Source organism: Oratosquilla oratoria, chromosome 41, assembly GCF_046742065.1.
Source record: "Oratosquilla oratoria isolate Oo_2021 chromosome 41, ASM4674206v1, whole genome shotgun sequence".
Classification (NCBI taxonomy): domain Eukaryota; kingdom Metazoa; phylum Arthropoda; class Malacostraca; order Stomatopoda; family Squillidae; genus Oratosquilla; species Oratosquilla oratoria.
In genome coordinates, this window is record NC_134817.1 from 31,722,756 (window position 1) to 31,744,857 (window position 22,102).

Sequence of the window (22,102 nt, forward strand, 5' to 3'; positions counted from 1 at the left end):
GGTTTAGGTTTGGAGTCCTTAAGTGGTATACAGTCTGCTCCACTTCGATTGAAGTTTGCGTTGATGCTGTTTGGGAGACTTGGCAACATTGCTCCCAAGGGAAATATTCATCAATGGGTGTACTACAAGTATCTCTCAAACGACGTTCATTCATAACATTTTACTAGCACGATATTGACCGATATTGAACGATATTGACCACTGCCCAAAAGGTCCAGTCGGTACCATGGCAGGCTTCCCATAATGTTTCATATTCTTTGTCATGACTGTCAAACTCTCGATACTTTTTTTTTTTTTTTACTTTTATGTAGTCAGATTAATTAATTTAATTAAATTTATTTATTTATCTGTGCATTTATCCATTACCGTATTGTAACTATATTTTTTCTTTTATTGTTAGTATTATCATTATATCTATCAGCATATATATATACATATATGCACACACACACTTTTTTTTAACAACCGGGGGGGGATGAAAATTCCGTATTAAGGGGGAGTCGAGCCCCCCTCCCCCCACCCCCATCTCATCCACCGATTCTCCGGACATTATCGCCCCCAGATGTTCCTCTCCTCCTTCTTGTTGGGGCCGTTCTCGCCCCCCCAAGCTTTGCATATATGAGACGACGCTCCTGCCCTATACGTTCTTCTTAGCATCAGCCGGTCCAAAGAAACCCCAATTTGACGCGGCAGACCATCTCTCAAATTGTCCCTGAGTCTGGAGAGAGAGAGAGAGAGAGAGAGAGAGAGAGAGAGAGAATGAGAGATAGAGACGGAGGGAGGAAGAGATAGAAAGAATAAATGAGCGACAAAAATAAAATAAAATATAAATAAGTGAATAAATAAATAAAGGAATAAATAAAAAGTTAATAAATGTCCGCAGGTCACTCCAAGAAGTAACGAAGAAGACACAAATTTCAAGACAAATGCCAGTGACAACATTATCTAACTTTGAATAGATTTCGCTGCGTTTCTAGAATATAAAGATGCTTGAGAAAATCAGGAGTTGGAAACCATACCTGGTAACATAACAAAATAATAATAATAAATAAATATAAAAATAATAATAATAATTATAATACAAATATTTTGAGCGTATAGAATATAATAATAATAATAATAATGTTAACATGTCTATTCCTTCTGGGATTTTTTTTTTTTTTGGGGGGGGGATATAATTTTTTTTTTTTAGACGGTTAGCGAATCACAATGATCTACAGAACCCACTTCAGCGAAGACCCAAAACCGGAATTTTGGAGAGAGAGCGAGAGAGAAAGAGAAAGAGAAAGAGAGAGAGAGAGAGAGAGAGAAAACTGCCTCTATCGCATTAACCACTGAGCTGACTTTCCTTTGACTTCAGACATCAAGTACCTCTTTCAGCTGGTCCTCGCCTGAAGTCGCCCTCTGAAATGGGATCTCTTTGATCTCCTGCAGGAGATAAGAATGAAGGGGACGGAGGGCTGGACGCGTTAAACCCAACGAAAACATAAGTCCAATCAGCGCTCTAATTTTTTTTTCTGTCTTTTTTTCTTTGAGACGAGCCGTTTTTCGAAGTTAACCATAGTTGTTTATATAATATCTTATGTTTTATTTTCTTAGTTGAGTCGGTCCGCTATTTGACTATAATTGTTTGGTTACAGCTTACAAACACGATATCAAGTTAGGATGATAACTGCCGAGGAATGACAAATACATCATTCCGCGCGCACACACACACACACACACACACACACACACACACACACACACACACACACTCCTTGTTCGGAGATGATCCTGTGACTAGGGTATGTAAATAATAAGGCCAATTCACATGACCCAGAGAGAGAGAGAATAAAAGAGGAAGAGAGAGGAAGGAGAGAGAGAGAGAGAGAGAGAGAGAGAGAGAGAGAGAGACGGAAAAGTGTGGGAGGGAACATAATGCGGCGGCACACTAGACATTTTTCGCTAACATGCTATTCGTAAGTCAAACCTATACGAATATTAGACACATTGTTGAGATGTTCTGACGGAAGTCTAGAATATTGTAACCGAAGTCGTTTCTACTCAAACTAAATAACAAAAGCAAGTAGCATGTTAGCCTCGTGTGACGCCACTTTAAGAGTGCAAATCCTATACAAGTTCATTATTTTTTCGACCGAATGGTCCTAAGAACATCCATGTACCCATAAGCAACGAGGCAAACGTCACAGAGACGACGTCACAATATGACGTCACAGAGACGACGTCATAATATGACGTCATCCAAGCCTCCCGAATCGCTCAATTCGCTTCCAATCCGGAGACTTATCTCTTATCTCTGTGACGTCGACTGGGTCATATCTTAAGTCCGCTGTGACGTCAGTCTTGAGAACATCAAGAGAACGTTTCCATCTCGTGACCTCATCTAAGGTCATATTAGGTCAGGACAGTGCAAGATGACCCACAAGGATAGAAGCGCCGGTGAACTACAGGAAAAAAAAACATTAGGGTAGGATGAATATATTCAGTCTTTTCATTACACACACACATACACACAAGTGAATTAAATCGTTTGGTTTGAGCCAGAATAAAGTCTACCAAATTGACATAAATAACAGTGTCATTTTTGTTCTTCCTGTCGTCAATCGATTTTGTTAAGTTATTCAAAAGTTCTTATGCGAAAAAAGGGAAAAACAAGTGGTTACAATCCATCCTAACCTAACCTAACTTAACATAACCTATCCTAACCAAATCTAACCTATCCTTACCTAACCTACACCCAACAAAACCTACCATAACCTTACCAAACATAACCTAAGAAGTCACTCAGAATAAAATATCTAAAACCATTATTGTGCCGTTACCTTGGGAACTAACCTTCCCGGGTTAACCTGTGGTTTAAGCTAACTCAGCACACCGCCCAGCTGATTAAGCCAAACACGCTTAGATAATGAAGCAATCTCATTTGCATACAGGATCTGGACAAAGCGCTCAGCGCGAAAAATACACACTCACACACACACACACACACACACACACACACACACCAGAGGCCGGGAATGGTGGTGGTGGTTGGGGTGGGTAGGGGGTCACCCTGGTCAAAGCAATGCAAAGCAACCTAAAACAACGCAAAGCACAACACAGCGCGCAACAAAAAGTGCAACACAGCGCGCGACGGAACGCGCATCTGGAGGAAGCGCGTTCTTTCGGCGCAGTAGAATCCTCTGACGCTTCGCTGGCCAGGAGCAATTAAGGCTCATATAACACCACATTCCTATTTCCTTGTATACACACATGTTTTATATAATACGTGCGTACGATCATATGCACGCATTTGTGCTTGTGTATGTCCGTGTGTGTGTGTGTGTGTGTGTATGTATATGTCTATGTGTGTATATGTATACGTGTATACGTGTGTGTGTGTGTGATTCACCATGGTTTTGGATTACGTGTTGGACTCGTGATCGACAGCTCTTTCCCTCCCGGAAGAGAGCTCAGATCTATGGGTAATGCTGTGAACCTTACACGCACACACACACCCAACTTCACACCCACGAGAGTTGGAGTAACAACTCGCAGCGCAGCGATACTGAAATAATTTTAGCCCTGGGCGGGATTCGAACCTGGACCGCCATAGTGGCAGCCGGGAACTCTAACCACTGCCCCACGAGGTACGTCTGTGTATGTGTGTATATATATATATATATATATATATATATATATATATGTGTGTGTGTGTGTGTGTGTGTGTGTGTGTGTGTGTGTGTGTGTGTGTGTGTGTGTGTATGCGTGTGTGTATGCGTATATGTGTGTGTGTGTGTGTGTGTGTGCGCGCGCGAATGCGTTGTATGACAAACGGCAGTGGGACTAAAGAAGAAATTTACAGTCCCGTTTTATTTGGACCCCCATGGAGGCTTCCGGAATCCATAGCCCCCCAAAGCCCTCACGGCCGTTACAACCGTTACGGCCGTTACTATTCCCGACACATGTAACGGAGGTATACCAAATTACATCTGTATCCATTCAAATGGAAGTCAATATGAAATACACATGCACGCGTGCGCGCACGCACGCACACACACATACACACACAGACGGGTTATTCGAACCAATATAACACAGACAGGGCCGGTCTTTGTAAAATACTACCGCGTGAGGGGCCATTCTTTGTAAAGAACTACAGTCCTCATGCCACGATTACTGAGTTACGTTGATAAATATTCCTACAGTTCTTCATGTAGCATTTTCTTAATGATGAATAATACTCCTAGGAGATATTGTATTACTACAACAATAATAGATGTATTAGTGTACCAGATCCGATTGCCAGCAATATTGCGACAGTGACGTTTCATGACGGTAAATAGACAAAAGAATGAAAAAAATATAAATAGATAAAAATAAATAAGTAAATAAATCAATCAAAGCTGTACTTGTACATTTATGAATTCGCCTTTACATACTTTATGGCTATATATATATATAATATATATATATATATATATATATATATATATATATATATATATATATATCTACTGTTAATAACTGCCTGTCTGTCTCTCCCTGACTGTCCATCTTTTGGTCGGTTTAATTCTCCGTCACCTTGGTAATGTAGGACAGGGACAGAGGAAGCAAGTTTGTCACTTAAAGCATGATAGGACAAGGGAGGAATTGACCCGACTCTGTCTCGGGTTGTTTAATTTGGTGTTTGAGTGTGTGTGTGTGTGTGTGTGTGTGTGTGTGTGTGTGTGTGTGTGTGTGTGTTTACCTAATTGTAGTATACACGAAAGGAAGAATCACGTTAGGCCCCGTCTCTTTCTCTCCAATTTATCACACCTACCCTCAAATTAGTCTGTGTGTGCGTGCGTGCGTATGTGTGTGTGTGCGTATGTGTGTGTGTGCGTGTGTGTGTGTGTGTGTGCTCGTGTGTCCATGTGTGTGCTTCTGTGGACGTACCTGTGCATGACAGCAAATACATACGAACATATATGTATATATATTTTTCCCTATTACACAAAGGCTCATTCTTTAGCCCAGTCTCTGGAATGAATAAGACGTCTCCTCTATGCAAACAAGCCAAAAATTCGCAGCATCCGGGATCCTGTATATAATAATTCATAAGTCCGCCGACAAGACGTAATGCACTCTCCAAGAAAAAAAAAGAAGAAGAAAAAATAATACTCAGAAGATTTTGCTTTGTGAAGTCTCCAAATCACACAATGGACAAGTCCTGGAAACGAGTGTACAGATGCGTCTCCTAAAATTCTGCGACATCGTAAGAGAATTGCGATATTGTAAAGGCTTACAACCTCGTCCTTGGCTACAGGAAACCATACATGCAAATCAGAAGCCTTGGCTGATTTACCTATCTATATACATACGAGCGTATATATTCACATGTACAAATACAAATACATACATACATATACCAAGGCTTTTTCCCCCTTACAAGGGAGGTAGCCAAAAAGGAAAAGGCATGAAATCATTCCCACCCATTCCATCCCTGAATACACTCCACACCCCTCCACCCTCCCTCTTATCTTAGCACCTCCTGGATGACGGGTCATCCCTGCACCTTGTCCACTGCCCTGGGTCAGAAGCAGTGTCGCAAGACACAGCACATCCACAGCAAGGCCGCTTCATTAAATCGGCGACCCCCCTCTCCGTCCCCCCATGCATAAAAGGAGAAGACGGGGAGAAATCCCTTCGGGCTGCGTCAAATTTTGCTCACACATACTACCTCACCCCCCATCCCCCCGCCCATTCCATCTCATGCATCACAAATACAAATACATACACAAAACACACACGTACACAAATATGTGTGTGTAAGTGTTGATGATGTCTGACAAATAGTAACATATATGAATATCATATATATATATAGATATATATATATATAAATATATACATATATATATATATATATATATACATTATATATATATATATATATATGTATAAATATATATTATATAATATATATATATTATATATACAGTATATATATAATTACATAATATACATATACATACACACACACATATACATATATATATATATATATATATGTATATATATGTATATATATATATCACACTATGACGTACGTACCGGAAAATATATACTGGAAAAATAATACCGATATTCCAAATCACGTAAAATTAAATAATGGGCGGAGGGTTGGGGTGGGGGTCAAATCAATCATGCATAATGCTGGCATCATCATCGTACACGGGGTAGCATGATTAATGACGAACGAATTTCGTGCTGCTACAATGCTGACTGAGCCCAACAAGTAATAGTCCATCTGAGAGATAAATGCCCAGATAATGAACACATTCCCTGACAATTACAGCTGCCTGAATATGAAACCATTATATCGGCTATGGGGGGGGGGGGAGAGGGGGAGATGGGGACATGGGGAGAGACGGGAGGAGGAAGAGGGGAGAGAGGGGGAAGGAAAGGGGGACAGGGGGATAGGGGACAGGGGGGGAGGGGACATGGGGAGAAGGGGAAGAGGGGGGAGGGGACTGGGGGAGAAGGGGAAGAGGGGGAGAGGGAGAAGGGGAAGAGGGGGAGAGGGAGAAGGGGAGAAGGGGAAGAGGGGGAGAGGGAGAAGGGGAGAAGGGGAAAGGGGGAGAGGGAGAAGGGGAGAAGGGGAAAGGGGGAGAGGGAGAAGGGGAAAGGGGGAGTGGGGGAGAGGGGGACAGGGAGACAGGAGGGAGAGGAGGAGATGGAGAGCAGGGGAGAGGGGGAAAGAGGGACAGGAAGAGACAGGGGAAAGGGGTAGAGAGGGGAGAGGGGAGAGCGGGAGAGAGGGGAGAGTGGGGGAGAAAATTATTCTCCCCTAGGCAAGGTTCATTATCAATATTGATAACTACACCATCACCACCATCCTTATCCCCACCACCTTATCCAGTGTCACCACCATCATTATCACCATAATTTCCACCGCCTCATCATTATCAGTCACCACCATCATCACAACCACCACCATTCCGATCACCATCACGAATACAGAATTCATTATCACAATGATTTATCATTATTTATATCATATATATCTAGAAGTATCACTATCTACAACTAGGCTTTTAGGCCCTAAATGTCATTACTATCATCACTTATCATAACTTATCATCACCATTTTACTTGTTGTATTGAAGACAAAACAATGGATATTTCTCAATGATAAAGGTACTTTGTCTTGTGTTTTGTTGAAATCCTTATTTCCTTGATAAATTAAAACACTATTTAAAATTACATAGTGAAATATTCAGTTCATATTATTTTGGTGAAATTGTATCAGGAGCGGAGAATTATATATCAGGCGTAAGAATGAAAAAAAGAAATTGTGAAATTTATTTATGAAAATGTCAAAGTAATAAAAAATGGAACTACGGCAAACTGCAGTTGATAAAAAAATGTGAAATTTACAAAACCACCATTGGGCAACAATGAGAAAACTCCCGTGATAAGATATATACATACACATACACGCACACACACATACACATATTATATATATATATATATACATATATATATATATATATATATATATATATATTGGTGGTCGACATACCAATTCCGTATCTGGTTGCTTCATAATAAAAAAATAAATTGTCGTTATTCAGTATAAAAAAGTAATCCTTTGACATGACAAAGGCTGAACTACAAGAAAAATGGTGTAATTCAATCAAAATTTCTAAAAATATTCAAATATTGAAAACCAGGCAGGCCCTCGACTAATACCCGAAACACTCCTTTCACATGTAAAAAGAATAAAAAATGAATAAATAAAGAAATATATAAAAATGCAATATTAACTACCCAGCCATAGCCATCAACAAGAATAAGCAACAAAAAAATTCATAAGAAAAAAATACAATTTTAATTTCGTGACGAAAGAAAAAAAAAATGCAAACGAACCAAGCGAGATGACGTCATCGCTTCAACATGTAAACAAATTGACTGTGTACAAAGCACATGGGAAGAGAGATGAGCAAACAACCAAATTACGAAAAAAGGGACTTCCCCTCTCCCCCCCCCCCCAAAAAAAAAAAACTACACTCGCTCTGTGAGAGATGAAACATTGGTATTGTCATCATTACTATTTCTCAAAATCCATATGCATTTCCATCATTTCTGACATGCATATAATATGCATTATCATTATTTCACTGTATATATTCCATAGTCAAATTCTACAAGCCTCGCTGTTGTAATACTATTTGCCTCCTCACAGAGTAGTAGAAGTAGTAGTAGTAGTAGTAGTAGTTGTTGTTGCAGTAGTAGTAGTAATAGTAATAACAATGACACCAATATTTTATGAACAAATATCATAACCTCGAATACATTTTTTTCTCCAATTTCCGACTCGTAATCTCTTCCACAATTTTATTTTCTCTAAAGAGGGGGCCAGGGAATTAGTCCCGACCTCTCTTTTAGGTTTGAGAAAGAAATAATCAAGAACTGGTTTACCAACAGAGAGGTTAACAAATCGAATAGACTTAGTAACCATGTAGTAAGCGCCGAAACAAAGGGTTATTTTAAGCTACGATGAAATGACTGTACGAAAGGGAACGACAGGTGGTCATGGACCTAAAACTGCCTAGTGTAGGCCTTAGGGTCTCTTGCAGTCCCCTCCATTCTTATGTTCTCTCTGAGTGATGGCTGGGTTATAGATTATTCTTTCGCTCCTCCGGTTTTTGTCGATATATATATATATATATATATATATATATATATATATATATATATATATATATATATTTTTTTTTTTTTTAAATCTGGTTTTATTCAATCCTGTGGTGGGAGAGAAGCTCACCCCAACAGACGTACAGTTTATGTTGAAATTGCCACCTTTGCCCTGCGTGTTTGGAACAGCCAGGGCAGTCAAAGAAACTAGGGGAGCGGGCGTGGGAATGGGAGGTAAGGGGAGGGAGAGAGAGGGAGAGGGAGAGGGAGAGAGAGAGAAAGAGAGAGAGAAAGAGAGAGAGAGGGGGGGAAAGGGGGATGTCAATCAGACAGAAAAGGCAAGAGAGTGGGAGGGCGAGGTAAGGGGAAGAAAAGAGAAGGGAAGGGAAAGGAGAGAAGAGAAGAGAGGAGAGGGGGAGGGGAAAAGAGGGAGTGGAGAAGAGGATGAAGGAGGAAAAGAGGAGAAAGGCGAGGGGAGGGGGAAGGAGGAGGAGGAGAATTCAAGGTTTTGGCTTCTAGGAAGAAAAGGATCAACATGAAGAAGAGAAGACGTAGAGAGAGAGAGAGAGAGAGAGAGAGAGAGAGAGAGAGAGAGAGAGAGAGAGAGAGAGAGAAGACAAAAAATGAAGTGAGATCAAGAGGAAGCCATGAAAATAAGACAGGAGGAGGAGGGGGAGGAGAAGGGGGAGCGGGAGGAGGAGGAAGAAAAGAAGAAAGAAGAGGAGAAGGAAGAAGAGAAGGAAGAGGAAGAGGATAAGGAAGAAGAAAAGGATGAAATGTAAAAGGAAGATGAAGAGGAGGAGGAGGAGCTGGAGGAGGGAGGAGCTGGACGAGGAAGGAACTGGAGGAGGAAGAAGAGAAGGAAGAAGAGGAGAAGGAGGAAGAGGACAAGGAAGAAGAGGATGAAAGGTAAAAGGAAGATGGAGAGAACGAGGAAGAAAAGGAGGAGGAGGAAGTGGAGAGGGAGGAGGAGGAGGAGGAGGAGGAGGAGGAGGAAGGAAAGGAGAGGGAAGAAGAGAAGGAGGACGAGGATAGGGAAGAGGACAAAATGTAAAAGGAAAATGGAGAGAACGACGAAGAGAAGAAAAAGGAAGAGGAAGAAGAGGAGGAGGATACCTGGCATGAAAATAGGGAAACGGAGGATGTGGTGGTGAGCTACCAGGGAAAGGGAGATGGAGGGAGGAAGGAAGAGAGGGAGGAGGGAGGGAAAGAGGAAGGGAGGGAGATGGGAGGTGGGAGGGAGATGGGAGGTGGGAAGGAGGGAGGGAGGTGGGAAGGAGAGAGGGAGGGAGGGAGGGAAGGAGGTGGGAAGGAGGGATGGAGGGGGGAAGAAGGGAGGGAGGAATGGAGAGATGGAGGGAGGGATGGAGGGGGGGAGATGAGGTGTACAGCAGCGGAAAGAGAAGATAAGGAGGAGGGAGAGAAGAGAGAGAGAGAAAACAGGGGGCGAGAGGAGGGAGTGGGAGAGGGTTGCGAGGAGGGCCCAGAGAGGAGGAGGAGGAGGAGGAGGAAGAAACCGGTAGTAAAGAGAGACAAGTGAGAGAGAAGGAGAGGAAAGAAAGAGAGAAAGTGATGAAGAGGGGAAGAGGAGGAGGAGAAAGAGAAAATGTATTTAGAAAGGGAGAAAGACAATAAAGAGGAATAAAGAGAGAGAGAAAGAGGAGGAAGGTGGAAAGGAGAAACGTAAGGAGAGGGAGGAGATGGAGGGAGAAGAGGTAAGAGGAGGAGGTGGAGGAGAAGGAAGAGAGAAAGGTGGAACAGGAAATCGGTAAAGAGGAAGGTAAAGAGAAAGAAGAGGCAGGGATAGCAGAAAAAGAGGAATAATGTGTATATGCAAAAAGGGGGTGGTGGAGAGGGAGGGGGAGGGGGAGGGAGAGGAAGAGAGAGGCAAGGAGAGAGACAGGTAAGGGGAGAGGGAGGGAGGGAGGGGAGGGGAGGGAGAGAGAGAGAGAGAGAGAGAGAGAGAGAGAGAGAGAGAGAGAGAGGGGGGGGGGGGAGGGGGGCCTACCAGCCAGACAGAAAAGGCAAGAAAGAATTTTCAGAGACAAAAACGGACGGAAGGGTGAAGATGTTACATCAGCTGGAGAGGAAGTATGTCGTCCGACAGGGAAGAAGACGACAAGGAGGAGGACCAGGAGGAAGAGGAGGAGGAGAAGAAAGAGGGAGAGGAGGAATGGGAAGAGTAGGAGGAAATAGGAAAAGGAAGAAGAGGAGGAGGAAGAAGAGGAGGAAGAAGAGGAGGAGGAAGAGAGGGAGGAGGAAGAAGAGGGAGAGGAGCAATGGGAAGAGGAGGAGGAAGAGAGGGAGGAGGAAGAAGAGGGAGAGGAGGAATGGGAAGAGGAGGAGGAAATAGGAGGAAAAAGAGGAGGAGGCGGGGGAGGAAGAGGAAGAGGAGAAGGAGTAGGTGGAGTATGAAAAAAAGAAAAGAAGAAGAGTAAAAGATGGAGAGGGAAGACGAACAGAGAGATGGATCAAGACGAATAAAAGAAGCAAAGAAAGAAGAGAGAGAAAAAAGGAGGAGGAATCGAGTGAAGAGACTCATGCCAAGTCCGAAGACAATGGTCGAGCAAGGAGGAGGAGGAAGATGAGGAGGAGGAAAGGGGGAAGGGGGTAGAGGTGGAGAAGGAAGAGGAAAAGAAAGAAGAGGAAAAGGAGGAAGTGAAGGAGGAGGAGGAGGAGGGAAAGGAGGAGGAGGAGGAAGAGGAGGGAAAGGAGGAGGAAGAGAAGGAGGAGGAAGGAAAGGAGGAGGAAGAGAAGGAGGAGGAAGAGAAGGAAGAGGAAGAGAAGGAGGGGGAAGAGAAGGAAGAGGAAGAGAAGGAGGAGGAAGACGAAGATAAGAGGGAAGAGAAGGAGGAGGACGAGGAGGAAGAGGAAAAGGAGGAAGAAAAAGAGGGGAAAGAGGAGGAAGAAAAAGAGGGGAAAGAGGAGGAGGAGGAAGAGAAGGAGGAGGAAGAGAAGAAGAAGGAAGAGCAGGAGGAGGAGGAGGAGTTCGAAATCCATTGACCTTGTTTACCCTTGGATGCCCTCCGTGCGTTGTTCCTGCCATGCTGGAAGGTGTAAATGGGACCATAAAGGGATTCTAAAATAAATAAGTAAATAAATGAAATAATAAAATTAAATTGAATTAAATAAAGTAAAAAAAAAAACAATTACTCGCCACTTAACTATCGATAAATTACTTTCGACACTATAAACAGGGACGCTCACGTGTGTATGTCTGAATGTAATTATGCATTATATATGTATGTATGCGTATATGTACTAATGGTATTATGTATGTATGCATGTATATATGTATACATGTAAGTATTATGCATGTATGTATGTATGTATGCATGTATGTAAGTATACATGTACTGTCCGTGTGTACATATGTTTGTATTTACGTAGGTAGGTATGGATGTATATATACGTGTATGTACTCGTATGCATGTACCTATGTACATATGTATTTACGTAAGAATGTATGTATATATGTATGTATGTATGTATGTATGTATGTTTACATATCGCGTATGATACACCCGGAATAACTCCCGGAAAAAGAAAATTCCTTCAGATTTTCTTTCTTCAAATATCTCTCAAGAAAGATGACGAAAGCAGAATGAGAGACGTCACCTATGCAGACCGCCCCCTCTCCCCCTCCCCTTAAAAAAGAAGAAAAAAATCTTCGAGGCTGCAAGACAAAGACAGCGCGCGAAAATGAGGTCTCTTGGAGGGGGGGAAGGGGGAGAGGGGAGGAGGGAGATGGGGAGAGGGGAGGAGGAGAGAGAGGGGGGATACTTTGAAGATGTGGGTTCCCAACTGAAGGGAAAAAGGATGTTCTGTGTATTTCTATACTAGGTTTTAGTTCAAACACTCAAACACACACACACACACACACACACACACACACACACATGCACACAAACGGTCTACGACGTATCTCGATTAACCCCTTCATTGCCGTGGCAGCACTCAACGTCTCCCTATGACTACCTCCAAGGCTAGGTTATTCAATTCCGTGGCTCTCCTTCGGAGAAGGACGAGGAAGAGGAGGATGAGGAGGATGAGGAGGAGGAGGGGGAGGAGGGAGAGGAGGAGAAGAAAGAGGAGGAGGAGGAGGAAAAGGAGGACGAGAAGAAAGGAGGAGGAGGAAAAGGAGGAGGAAAAGGAGGACGAGAAGAAAGGAGGAGGAAAAGGAGGACGAGAAGAAAGGAGGAGGAAAAGGAGGACGAGAAGAAAGGAGGAGGAGGAAAAGGAGGACGAGAAGAAAGGAGGAGGAGGAAAAGGAGGAGAACGAAGAGAAGGAGGAGAACGAAGAGATGGAGAACGAATAGGAGGAGGAGAACGAAGAGGAGGAGGAGGAGGAGGTAGAGGAGGAAGAAGAGGAAAATGAGGAGGTAGAGAACGAGGAGGAAGTGGAGGAAAGGAGGGGTAGGAGGAGGAGAAAGAGAAAGAGGAGGAAGAGGAAAATGAGGAGGTAGAGGAAGAGGAGGAAGTGGAGGAAGAGGAAAATGAGGAGGTAGAGAAAGAGGAGGAAGTGGAGGAAAAGGAGAAGTAGGAGAAAGAGAAATAGGAGGAAGAGAAAGAGGAAAATGTGGAGGAGGAAAATGAGGCGGAGGAGCAAGAGGAGGGTAAAAAGGAGTAGGAGGAGGAGAAAGATGAAGAGGAGGAGGAAAAGGAGGTGGAAGAAGATGATGAGGAGGAGAAGAAAGAGGGGGAGGAGCAGGAGGTGGAGCAGGAGGAGGAGGAGGAGGAGGAGAAAGAGGAAGAGAAGGAGAGGAGGAAGAGAAGGAGGAGGAGGAGGAGGAAGAGGAGGTCAAACCGACGGAGGAATTTAGTAAATAACCCCCGTGTGCCCCACAAGGAAATGGAAATAAGCGTTCGGAGAATTAAGCAGGAAAAGCGCAAAAATCCCCCCATCTGCTGGTAATCTCCGCTTCCACTAGTTAATGTCCTCATTTTTAACTCTCACGCCTTACTCGCGCGCGAGCCACTCTCACCAGCAGCTCTCACAAGCCATTCTCACGAGCCACTCTCACAAGACACTTTCACGAGTCATTCTCACGAGCCGCTCTGCCAGGAATGGCCGTTTCGTGAACCACACGGTGAGTGCTCACGCCAAACGGCTTTAGCCAGTTCATTGCTGGAGCCCCGTCGCCTATTATGACACATTTTAATCTCACAATTAATCAATTTATCATTATTATTATTATTGTTATTATCATCATTGTTATTATTTTGGTCATATTATTTTCTTTTGGTCGAGTCCCTTTTAGTTGAAAAACAGAAAATGAAATGTTCAACTTGGTCCACCAGAATTCGACAAAAATAAATAAATAAATAAATAAAAAACGTTACATGGGGGTGCGCCGGTGGATTCATCGGAAACGTACTGACTTCGCCTTCGAATCCCGCACTCCTCTCCGATTCCCAGCAATGACTATGACCTGCCCCATCAGTCCGAGAGGCGCATAGGGCAAAGGTGACGGCTTCGGCCGCAGCTACTCAGCGCCTCCTAGCGTAGGCTCCACCGAAGGCCATGGCCGATTTAACTGTTACAAATTATAAACTTTTATACGTGAGAAATGTTTATATATATATATATATATATATATATATATATATATATATCTTTATGAATACCATCACCGTGTCCTGGCACATGATAATTCTGACTGTCAATTTCGTGATAAACCAAATGGTTTCTCTTCAATATTTTACTATCATTGTTGTTGTTGTTGTTATTATTATTAATATTGTCATTACTATCATCACTATTATTATTATTATCATTACTAATTATTATTATCATAATTATTATTCATTTATTCTATTTTTTACTATATTTTGGGCGGGGTGGGATTTTGGAGAAAAAAAAATGAAGGGAAGCCGCATGAATGTTAAGAATTCATGAAGGGCGGGAATGGAGGGGAAAATGTTGAGAATCACTGATTTAATCCATCGGTAACGAGCCACTCTCACGAGCCACTCACACAGGAATGGCCATACACACACACACACACACACACACACACACACACTGAGAGCTTCCTGACATCTAGGTAAAGCCACACTGTCACACTGAATGATGAAATCAACATCACTATAGGACATTTGAATAAAATCGTCTAGCGACGGAAAAAATCAACTTTATCTTGCCCGGTTAAGGTGTTAAGTCCTTTCGGTTATCTCCTCCACGACACTAACCCTGTTAAATACTTCGTTATGTGTATCGCTGGTTAACCGTTTTGTTAACCATGGAGAACCAATTTTAAGCTCTATTTACTAGTGATTTAAGCCCCCCCTTTTCCCATCGGTGGGTGATTTTAAGCTCCATTTACTGGTAATACACGCCCCCCACTTTCATCACCTTACCCCCACTTCCACCTCTCCCTCTTTCCTCCCCCACTTCCCACCTTCTCTCCCACATCCCCCCACTTTCCACCTTCTCCCCCATTTCCCCCTTCCTCCCCGCTTCCCACCTTCTCTCTCGCTCCCCCCACTTTCCACCTTCTCCCCCATTCCCCCTTCCTCCCCACTTCCCACCTTCTCCATTTTCCCTCTTCCTCCCCACTTCCCACCTTCTCCCCTACTTCCCACCTTCTTCATTTTCCCCCTTCCTCCCCACTTCCCACCTTCCCCTACTTCCTACTTCCCGTCTACTTCCCACATTCTCCCCCTTCCTCCCACCTCCCTCCCCAACTTCCCACCTCACCTTCCCTCCCCTTCCCCCCACTTCCTTCCCCTTTCCCACCTCCCCTCCTTTTCGGTGGCGCCTGGAACCTGAGACCCTCTTCATCACCGCCCGAAAGCTTCATAAATCGTTCAAAATTTCTTAAAGAAAAAGGAAAAAAAAAAAAAAAAAAAGTCAAAACTCTGTACGCGCAAACGTTCCTGGCTCTTATGCCTCTGTGACGTCACGTGGAGGACGCTTCTCAAGGAAAACAGGAAATTTTTATAAAAATTGTAAATGTAAAAGGCAAGAGAAAACATAAAGGAGGTCTCGGAAAGATAGAACGGGAACGAAGGAAATAAAAAGAAAAAATATGAAAAGAAATTAAAGAATAAGAAAATAGAAGATAACATGAAAAAAATTGAACAGGAGGAGGAAGAGGAGGACGATGAGGAGGAAAGAAGGTTTGAAAGAGGCATGAAAGAAAAGAAAGCAAAGAGATACGAACATAAAGAAAAAAAAAGTGAAATGTCCGAAATTCAAAGGAATCCGAGGAATACAATGAAATATAAAAAGGACAAAACGAACAAAGAACCCATCGGTCAATAACGAAGCCAGATGAAGAAAAATGAAAAATAAAACAAAGAATACAAAACAAAGGGGGGGAGGAGAGGACGAAGGAGGGGGGAGGGGAGGGGGAGAAACCGAGGTGGAAAAAGAGAAAATAGAGGGAGGAGAGCGAAAGAGAAAATGAGAAATGGAGAAAGGGGGAAGAAGGGTACACCGAAAAAGAGAGAGACGAAAATCGAGAGAAAATGAAATAGCGAACTGGGCAGGAAAGGAAGGACTCTCGGTGATGGCAAAGAAAACGGGGGGGAAAAAATCACCGACAAGAGAAAATGGGAGGAAGGACGGAGAGAGAGAAAGACAGACAGACAGATAGAGAGAGAGAGAGAGAGAGAGAGAGGGGGGGAGAAAGAGAGTGATAGAGAGAACAGGATGTGATATGAGCAATGAAGGAAAGTAGGGAGAGGAATAAACGAAAAAGGAAATGGGGAGAAGAGAAGATCAGGGAAGATGGGAAAGGAGGAAGAGGGGAAAAGAAGATGGGGAGAGGAGAAGGTAATGGGGAAATGGGAGGGGGGAAAGGGGACGGGAAGGAAACAGGACAGGGATGCAAAGGGAAGGGAAGTTAGGGGGAGGGGTGGGGGAGGAAGGGGTAGGGGTGGAGGAGGGGGTAGTTGTTATTACGAAATGTACTTAACCAGCGCTTCTGTCCCTATGGACAATCTCGCACCGCAGTCGTGTGTTGCAGGTGGAAGAGGGAGGGGGAAGAGGAGTAAGAGAAAGAGGAAAGAAAGGGAAAAGAAAAGAGGGGGAGGGAGTGGGGTACAGGGGTGGGAGAGGGGGAGGAGGAGAGGGGGAGGAAAGTGGGCAGGGAAACGTGAAGGCACTGAAATATCGAAATGGCACAATGTTAACAACAAAACAGCGAGATGAAGTGAAGAGGAGAGGAGGAGGAGGAGGAGGAGGAGGGGAGGATGAAGAGAAGGAGTAAGAGAAGGAATAAGAGGAGGAGGAGGAGGAATAAGAGAAGGAGGAGGAGTAGGAGGAGGAAGCTGATATATCGATGACAAGACTATAATAACTATAACAGTTTTGCGTCTGAAACGTTTGGATACGGCAGCTGTGTGCGTGCGTGTGTGTGTGTGTGTGTGTGTGTCTGTGTCTGTGAGTGTGTGTGTGTGTGTTATGTTCAACACATAACAATGAACATATCTGAACAGGGTTACAATACCCAACTATACAAACACAGTAATTCTCTCTCTCTCTCTCTCACCCATGCAGATACCCTGATCTGCCGTACCCAAATACTACTACTACTACTACAGCCACCATTACTACTGTTACTACTACTACTACTAATGCTGCTGCTGCTGCTACTAATGATAATTAGAATAATCATATTGATGATGGTGACGACGACGACGACGACGAGGAGGACGATGATGATAACGACGACAATCATGATGACAAAGATGAAGAAGAAGAAGAAGACGACGACGACGACGAGGACATTGATGACAATGAAAATATATTCCTCTCAACGAAATCCTTTCCATACAAAAAACGCGGAATGAGCGACACAATTTCAAATATCATTGTTTATTCCATAATGTTCAACACAAATCCGCTAAACTGAATTAAAACATCTGGCACTGGCCAGCAGAGACCGTCACCATGATATAGTGAATAACCGTGTACAGCCAACCAGAGTAAAATATATAAAGTCACTCTTTTCCAATTCCAATGCATCGCTGGATTTTCAAAATACATTTGTAAAAAAAAAAAAAAAAAAAAAAAAAAAAAAAAAAAAAAAAAAAAAAAAAAAAAAAAAAAAAAAAAAAAAAAAAAAAAAATCCTTATAAGGACATACAAAATGTCTAAGGCACTTACGTCATAGTTCGACGTCAAAATATGACGTCATAGTGACGTCAAGGCAGTAAGCCTTGTCCACTGTCGCATTCCATTGCGTTCCAGGTGCAAGAAATAATAATAATGATGATAACATGATAACAATGATAAAGATAATGATAATTATAATAATAATAATAATAATAATAATAATAATAATGATAATAATAATGATAATAATAATGATAATAATAACGATAATAATAATGATAATAATGATGATAATAATAATAATAATAATAGAAATAACAAAAGTACATTAATAGCTATTTATGAAACTGGTTAAAGAGAAGACCAAAATACTCTAAGGACAAGAGAAATAACTCCAAAGAAATCAATAACAAAATCGTAATCGCACAGAAACAACGACCTAATAACAATCTCACCATATCTGTCGCTCAGAATTTTCACCATACACAGAACGAGCTGCCTCACTATACACGAACACCAACACCTGCAGACGTAGAATTTTCATCATATTTAGAAACAACTGTTTCACAATACAACAGTAGACACCTCACCATACAAATAAAACAATACAGAGAAACAATAAAAAATAATAAGCAGACATCATACCTATGAGGAACAGAAGACTTACAATATATACTGTAGATAATTCACCATTCACCATACTCATAGAATGGAGGTCCACTGTACTTTTCACCATAAAATAGTAGTGCACGTAGATAACACAGATACGTACGTAACGTAACAGACTCATATAACGGAAGAAAGATATGTAACGCCCGTTACGATGGTGTTTTGTAACGTCTATCGCATGGTGATAAACAATACTTGCTTCCTGGAATCCCCATATTAGTTACGTTAATGATCTAAGATATAAGTGTATTGTGTATCCCTTTCACAATTATGGCGTCATCTGTGGATTGTGATCTGGCTTAGGAAACGTCACAATACCGAAGAATTCAGGAGACTTAGAACAAAATACGTTATCTTATTGTGACGATATATTGTATATATGTTGTAAATAGGTGTATAATGAAAATACCTATAGAAACAATACACTGACCATTTATTGTGAGACTTTATTCACGTAGACACAATACACAATGGTGACGCACTCTTAGCAGTTTTCACAATCCACCGTTAACACACAATGGCGTAACATTCACCATAACTTCTGCTCCGAGTGTAAGAGGTCACAATACTCTCTTCGCTTCACAATAGATCACAATACTCCCAGGCCCCACAGCACGAATAACTAAGAATCGCACATATGTTGTGCGGGGAATTTGGGTAAACACAATACTATTATCATATTCTCACAATAAAGTGTTTGGTCTGGTAGATCGCGGAAAGTATGGTGACGATGGTGGTGATGATGATGATGGTGACAGTGGTGTAAGTGAATGTAGTCAATATTGTGCGGTGGGTTTGGTGCTAAGTGGTGTTGTGTATATGGTGATACTGACTATGGTAGTGATTGTGTTGTTGGCAGTGATGGAGATGGTGGTGGTGGTGATGAGAGTAATGACATCAAGATGGGAGTATTATTGGTGGAGTATGGTGAAGTATGGTGGAGAGACGGGGAGGGGGAGAAATCTCTTCACATCGAACCTTCTGGTTTTATTCATACCTCAGTGACGTCACAAATACGTCATCATTCCGTTGGTGGGGTGAGGGAGGAAGGGAGGGAGGGAGAGGAGGTTTTGATTTTGGGGGGCCTGCTTCCTTTAAATACAAAATTCTAAACTTATTCAAACGTCGCACGTCTAAGTGTGACGTACTTATACGTCACATTCGTATATACACGTCATTGTTACATCACACGTCATTACCTATACTCAAGCCATGGTGACGTCACACTCATTATTCATAATCACACGTCACATACGTCATACTTACGTCACTTTATATTCACACGTCATAGTTACATCACACTTACGTTATTACCTATACTCATACGTCATAATGACGTTACATCTACGTTCTTATTTACATAACCACACGCCAGTTACGTCACTACGTGACGTCACTAATAGGCACACGTCATACTTACGTCATTCTCCTGTTCTTCAACCGAAGATCCCCTTTGTTTATAGTTTGGTCTGGTGGGAGCTTCTGACGGCGCAGAAGCCGCTGAGGGTGACCTTCGCCCAAGACATGTTCTTCGCTAACGTCGAGGAGGACGTGGAAGGATGAGGAGTGGAGGACGGGGTGAGGATGGGTCAGGTCCTGGGTGACACAGAAAGGGTGGGAAAACCCCGGAGGTAAGAGGAAGTTTGGGTTTTTTCGAGTTAGGGGGGTGGGGGTGGTGGAAGCTCTGCAGGAGTCTTCGGGAGTCGTTCTTAGCCTCGCTCGTAAATTCGCACCATTGCAGAAGGGTCGAGGGCAGACTGGATTGGAGGATGACTATGGAGGGCGACTATCGAGGAAGGCCTCGCGGGGGGAAAGGGGAAGATTCTCCGGTAAGTGGAGAAGGATTGTCTGCAAGATTTTTTTTAACTTATCTCGAAATATAACTTTTTCGAATGCTGCTGCTGCTGTTCCTCCTTCTTCGTCTTCTTCCAGATACGAAACTCTTTCTCTCTTTCTATTTCTATCTTTAATATTTATACTCGCTGAGTCGAGTCTAAGGACTTTTCGCGCATAACCTCCAAAAACAAGAGCAGCCTTTTCGACTTTGAACACAACTTCAAAGAAAAAAAAAAGACGGAAAAAGAAAGAAAGATGGAGCTTACACGAGCCTAAATCACAGAGCTCCGAGTCTCGCAATATCCCCGGAAGACCTGAATTCCTCCAAATAAAGGATTCATATCAGTTGAAGGTTCAAAACACTCCAAGACTTCTGCCCCTTTTTGGTTCTCTCTCTCTCTCTTTTTTCGGAAAAAAAAAAAAAAGATCATCCACAACGAACACGTCAAGTTACAAACGAAAGAGTATTTTTCTCTTTGTAACTCCCTAATGAACACTCAGTTATATATCAAGAGTCGAAGAGCAGGCGGCTTTCTTTCTACCGGTCCAGGAACGGAGGTGCGTGTGTGTGTGTGTGTGTGTGTGTGTGTGTTCGTGATGTGACCGGCGACAACAACCGGCCGGGCGCGCGCGGGGGCCGGGAGTCCTATACAGTGGTGAGACCGCGTCACTCGCTACCGTGGCACTGAGTGGAGAGCGAACCAGCCAGCGACGATCGGCGAGAGCCAAGAGTCTTGGCCCTGGCACTCCAGTACGCACGCACGCACGCACGCACGAACGCATACACTAATTCGGCACCAAACGGTTATGTAGTTATGTACACACACACACACACACGGACGCAATATCTATTTTAACGTTTAGGTAGGAACACATACAAAAAATGCACACACACGTACGCGCATGTGCACAAATACGTCATACGTGAATATGTACACATCTGCAAATAAACACAAACAAACACGCACACAAATACAAACACACGCGCTCGGACACAGGCCACCCCACCCACCCCATCCCTCACACACACACACACACACACACACACACATACATAAAGGTAGTGTCAAACAAACACCAGACACTTAAACACGTATATATGTATACACGAAAATTCACAAGCTAATACATATACAAGCATATATACAAACACGTGTATATATATATATATATATATATATATATGAATGTATATGCATACGTATATATGAATGTATATGCATATGTATATATGTATGTATACACTCATGTATGTATGTGCATATGCGTGTATGCCCATATAATTATCTGCAGATGGAATACTTTTAGGTTCTGTGAAGAAATTCTGTTTAAAATCTGCTTTGATGTCCGTTTTGTCCCGTTTCTACTGAAGTCCACAGTCTGGAAATACAAAAAAAAAAAAAAAAAAAAAAAAAAAAAAAAAAAAAAAAAAAATCGAGCCATAACGAGTCAGGCTGTCAAGCAAACGAAGAAAAATAAATGATTACTAAGAAAAGAAAAGAAAACTAAGAAAAAAATCTCATAATTATTTCCTTCATTCTTCTCTCACTTGCACATCTTTCCTTCGAGCCCAAGAAAGAACTCGGACGATTATTTATGTATTTATTCATTTATTTATCTTATTCATTTGTTCATCTCATCTATGTATTTATTTGTTTATTCTACAGATGAAATAGATGAGGTGTGTGTGTGTGTGTGTGTGTGTGTGTGCGTGCGTGTGATTCACCACCGTAGTCTTGTATCACGTGTTTGGACTTGTGATCGACAGCTATTTCCCTCTCGGAAGAGAGCTCAGAGCTTGTATATGACCGATCTATGGGTACTGTGACCTTACACGCACGCACACACACACACCCAACTCCCCGC

General features: G+C 42.6%; 1 protein-coding gene across 1 annotated transcript in view; it reads right to left on the reverse strand.

Annotated features, from left to right (window-relative positions):
* LOC143021142 (neuronal acetylcholine receptor subunit beta-3-like) overlaps nt 1-21,026 on the reverse strand; it is a 589,791-nt gene extending 568,765 nt beyond the window's left edge. Inside the window, exon 1 of the mRNA XM_076178431.1 lies at nt 19,821-21,026. Coding sequence (XP_076034546.1) covers nt 19,821-19,825 — 5 coding nt within the window. The 5' untranslated portion in view covers nt 19,826-21,026. The remainder of the gene's footprint in view (nt 1-19,820) is intronic.
* Nucleotides 21,027-22,102: the final 1,076 nt, after the last annotated feature.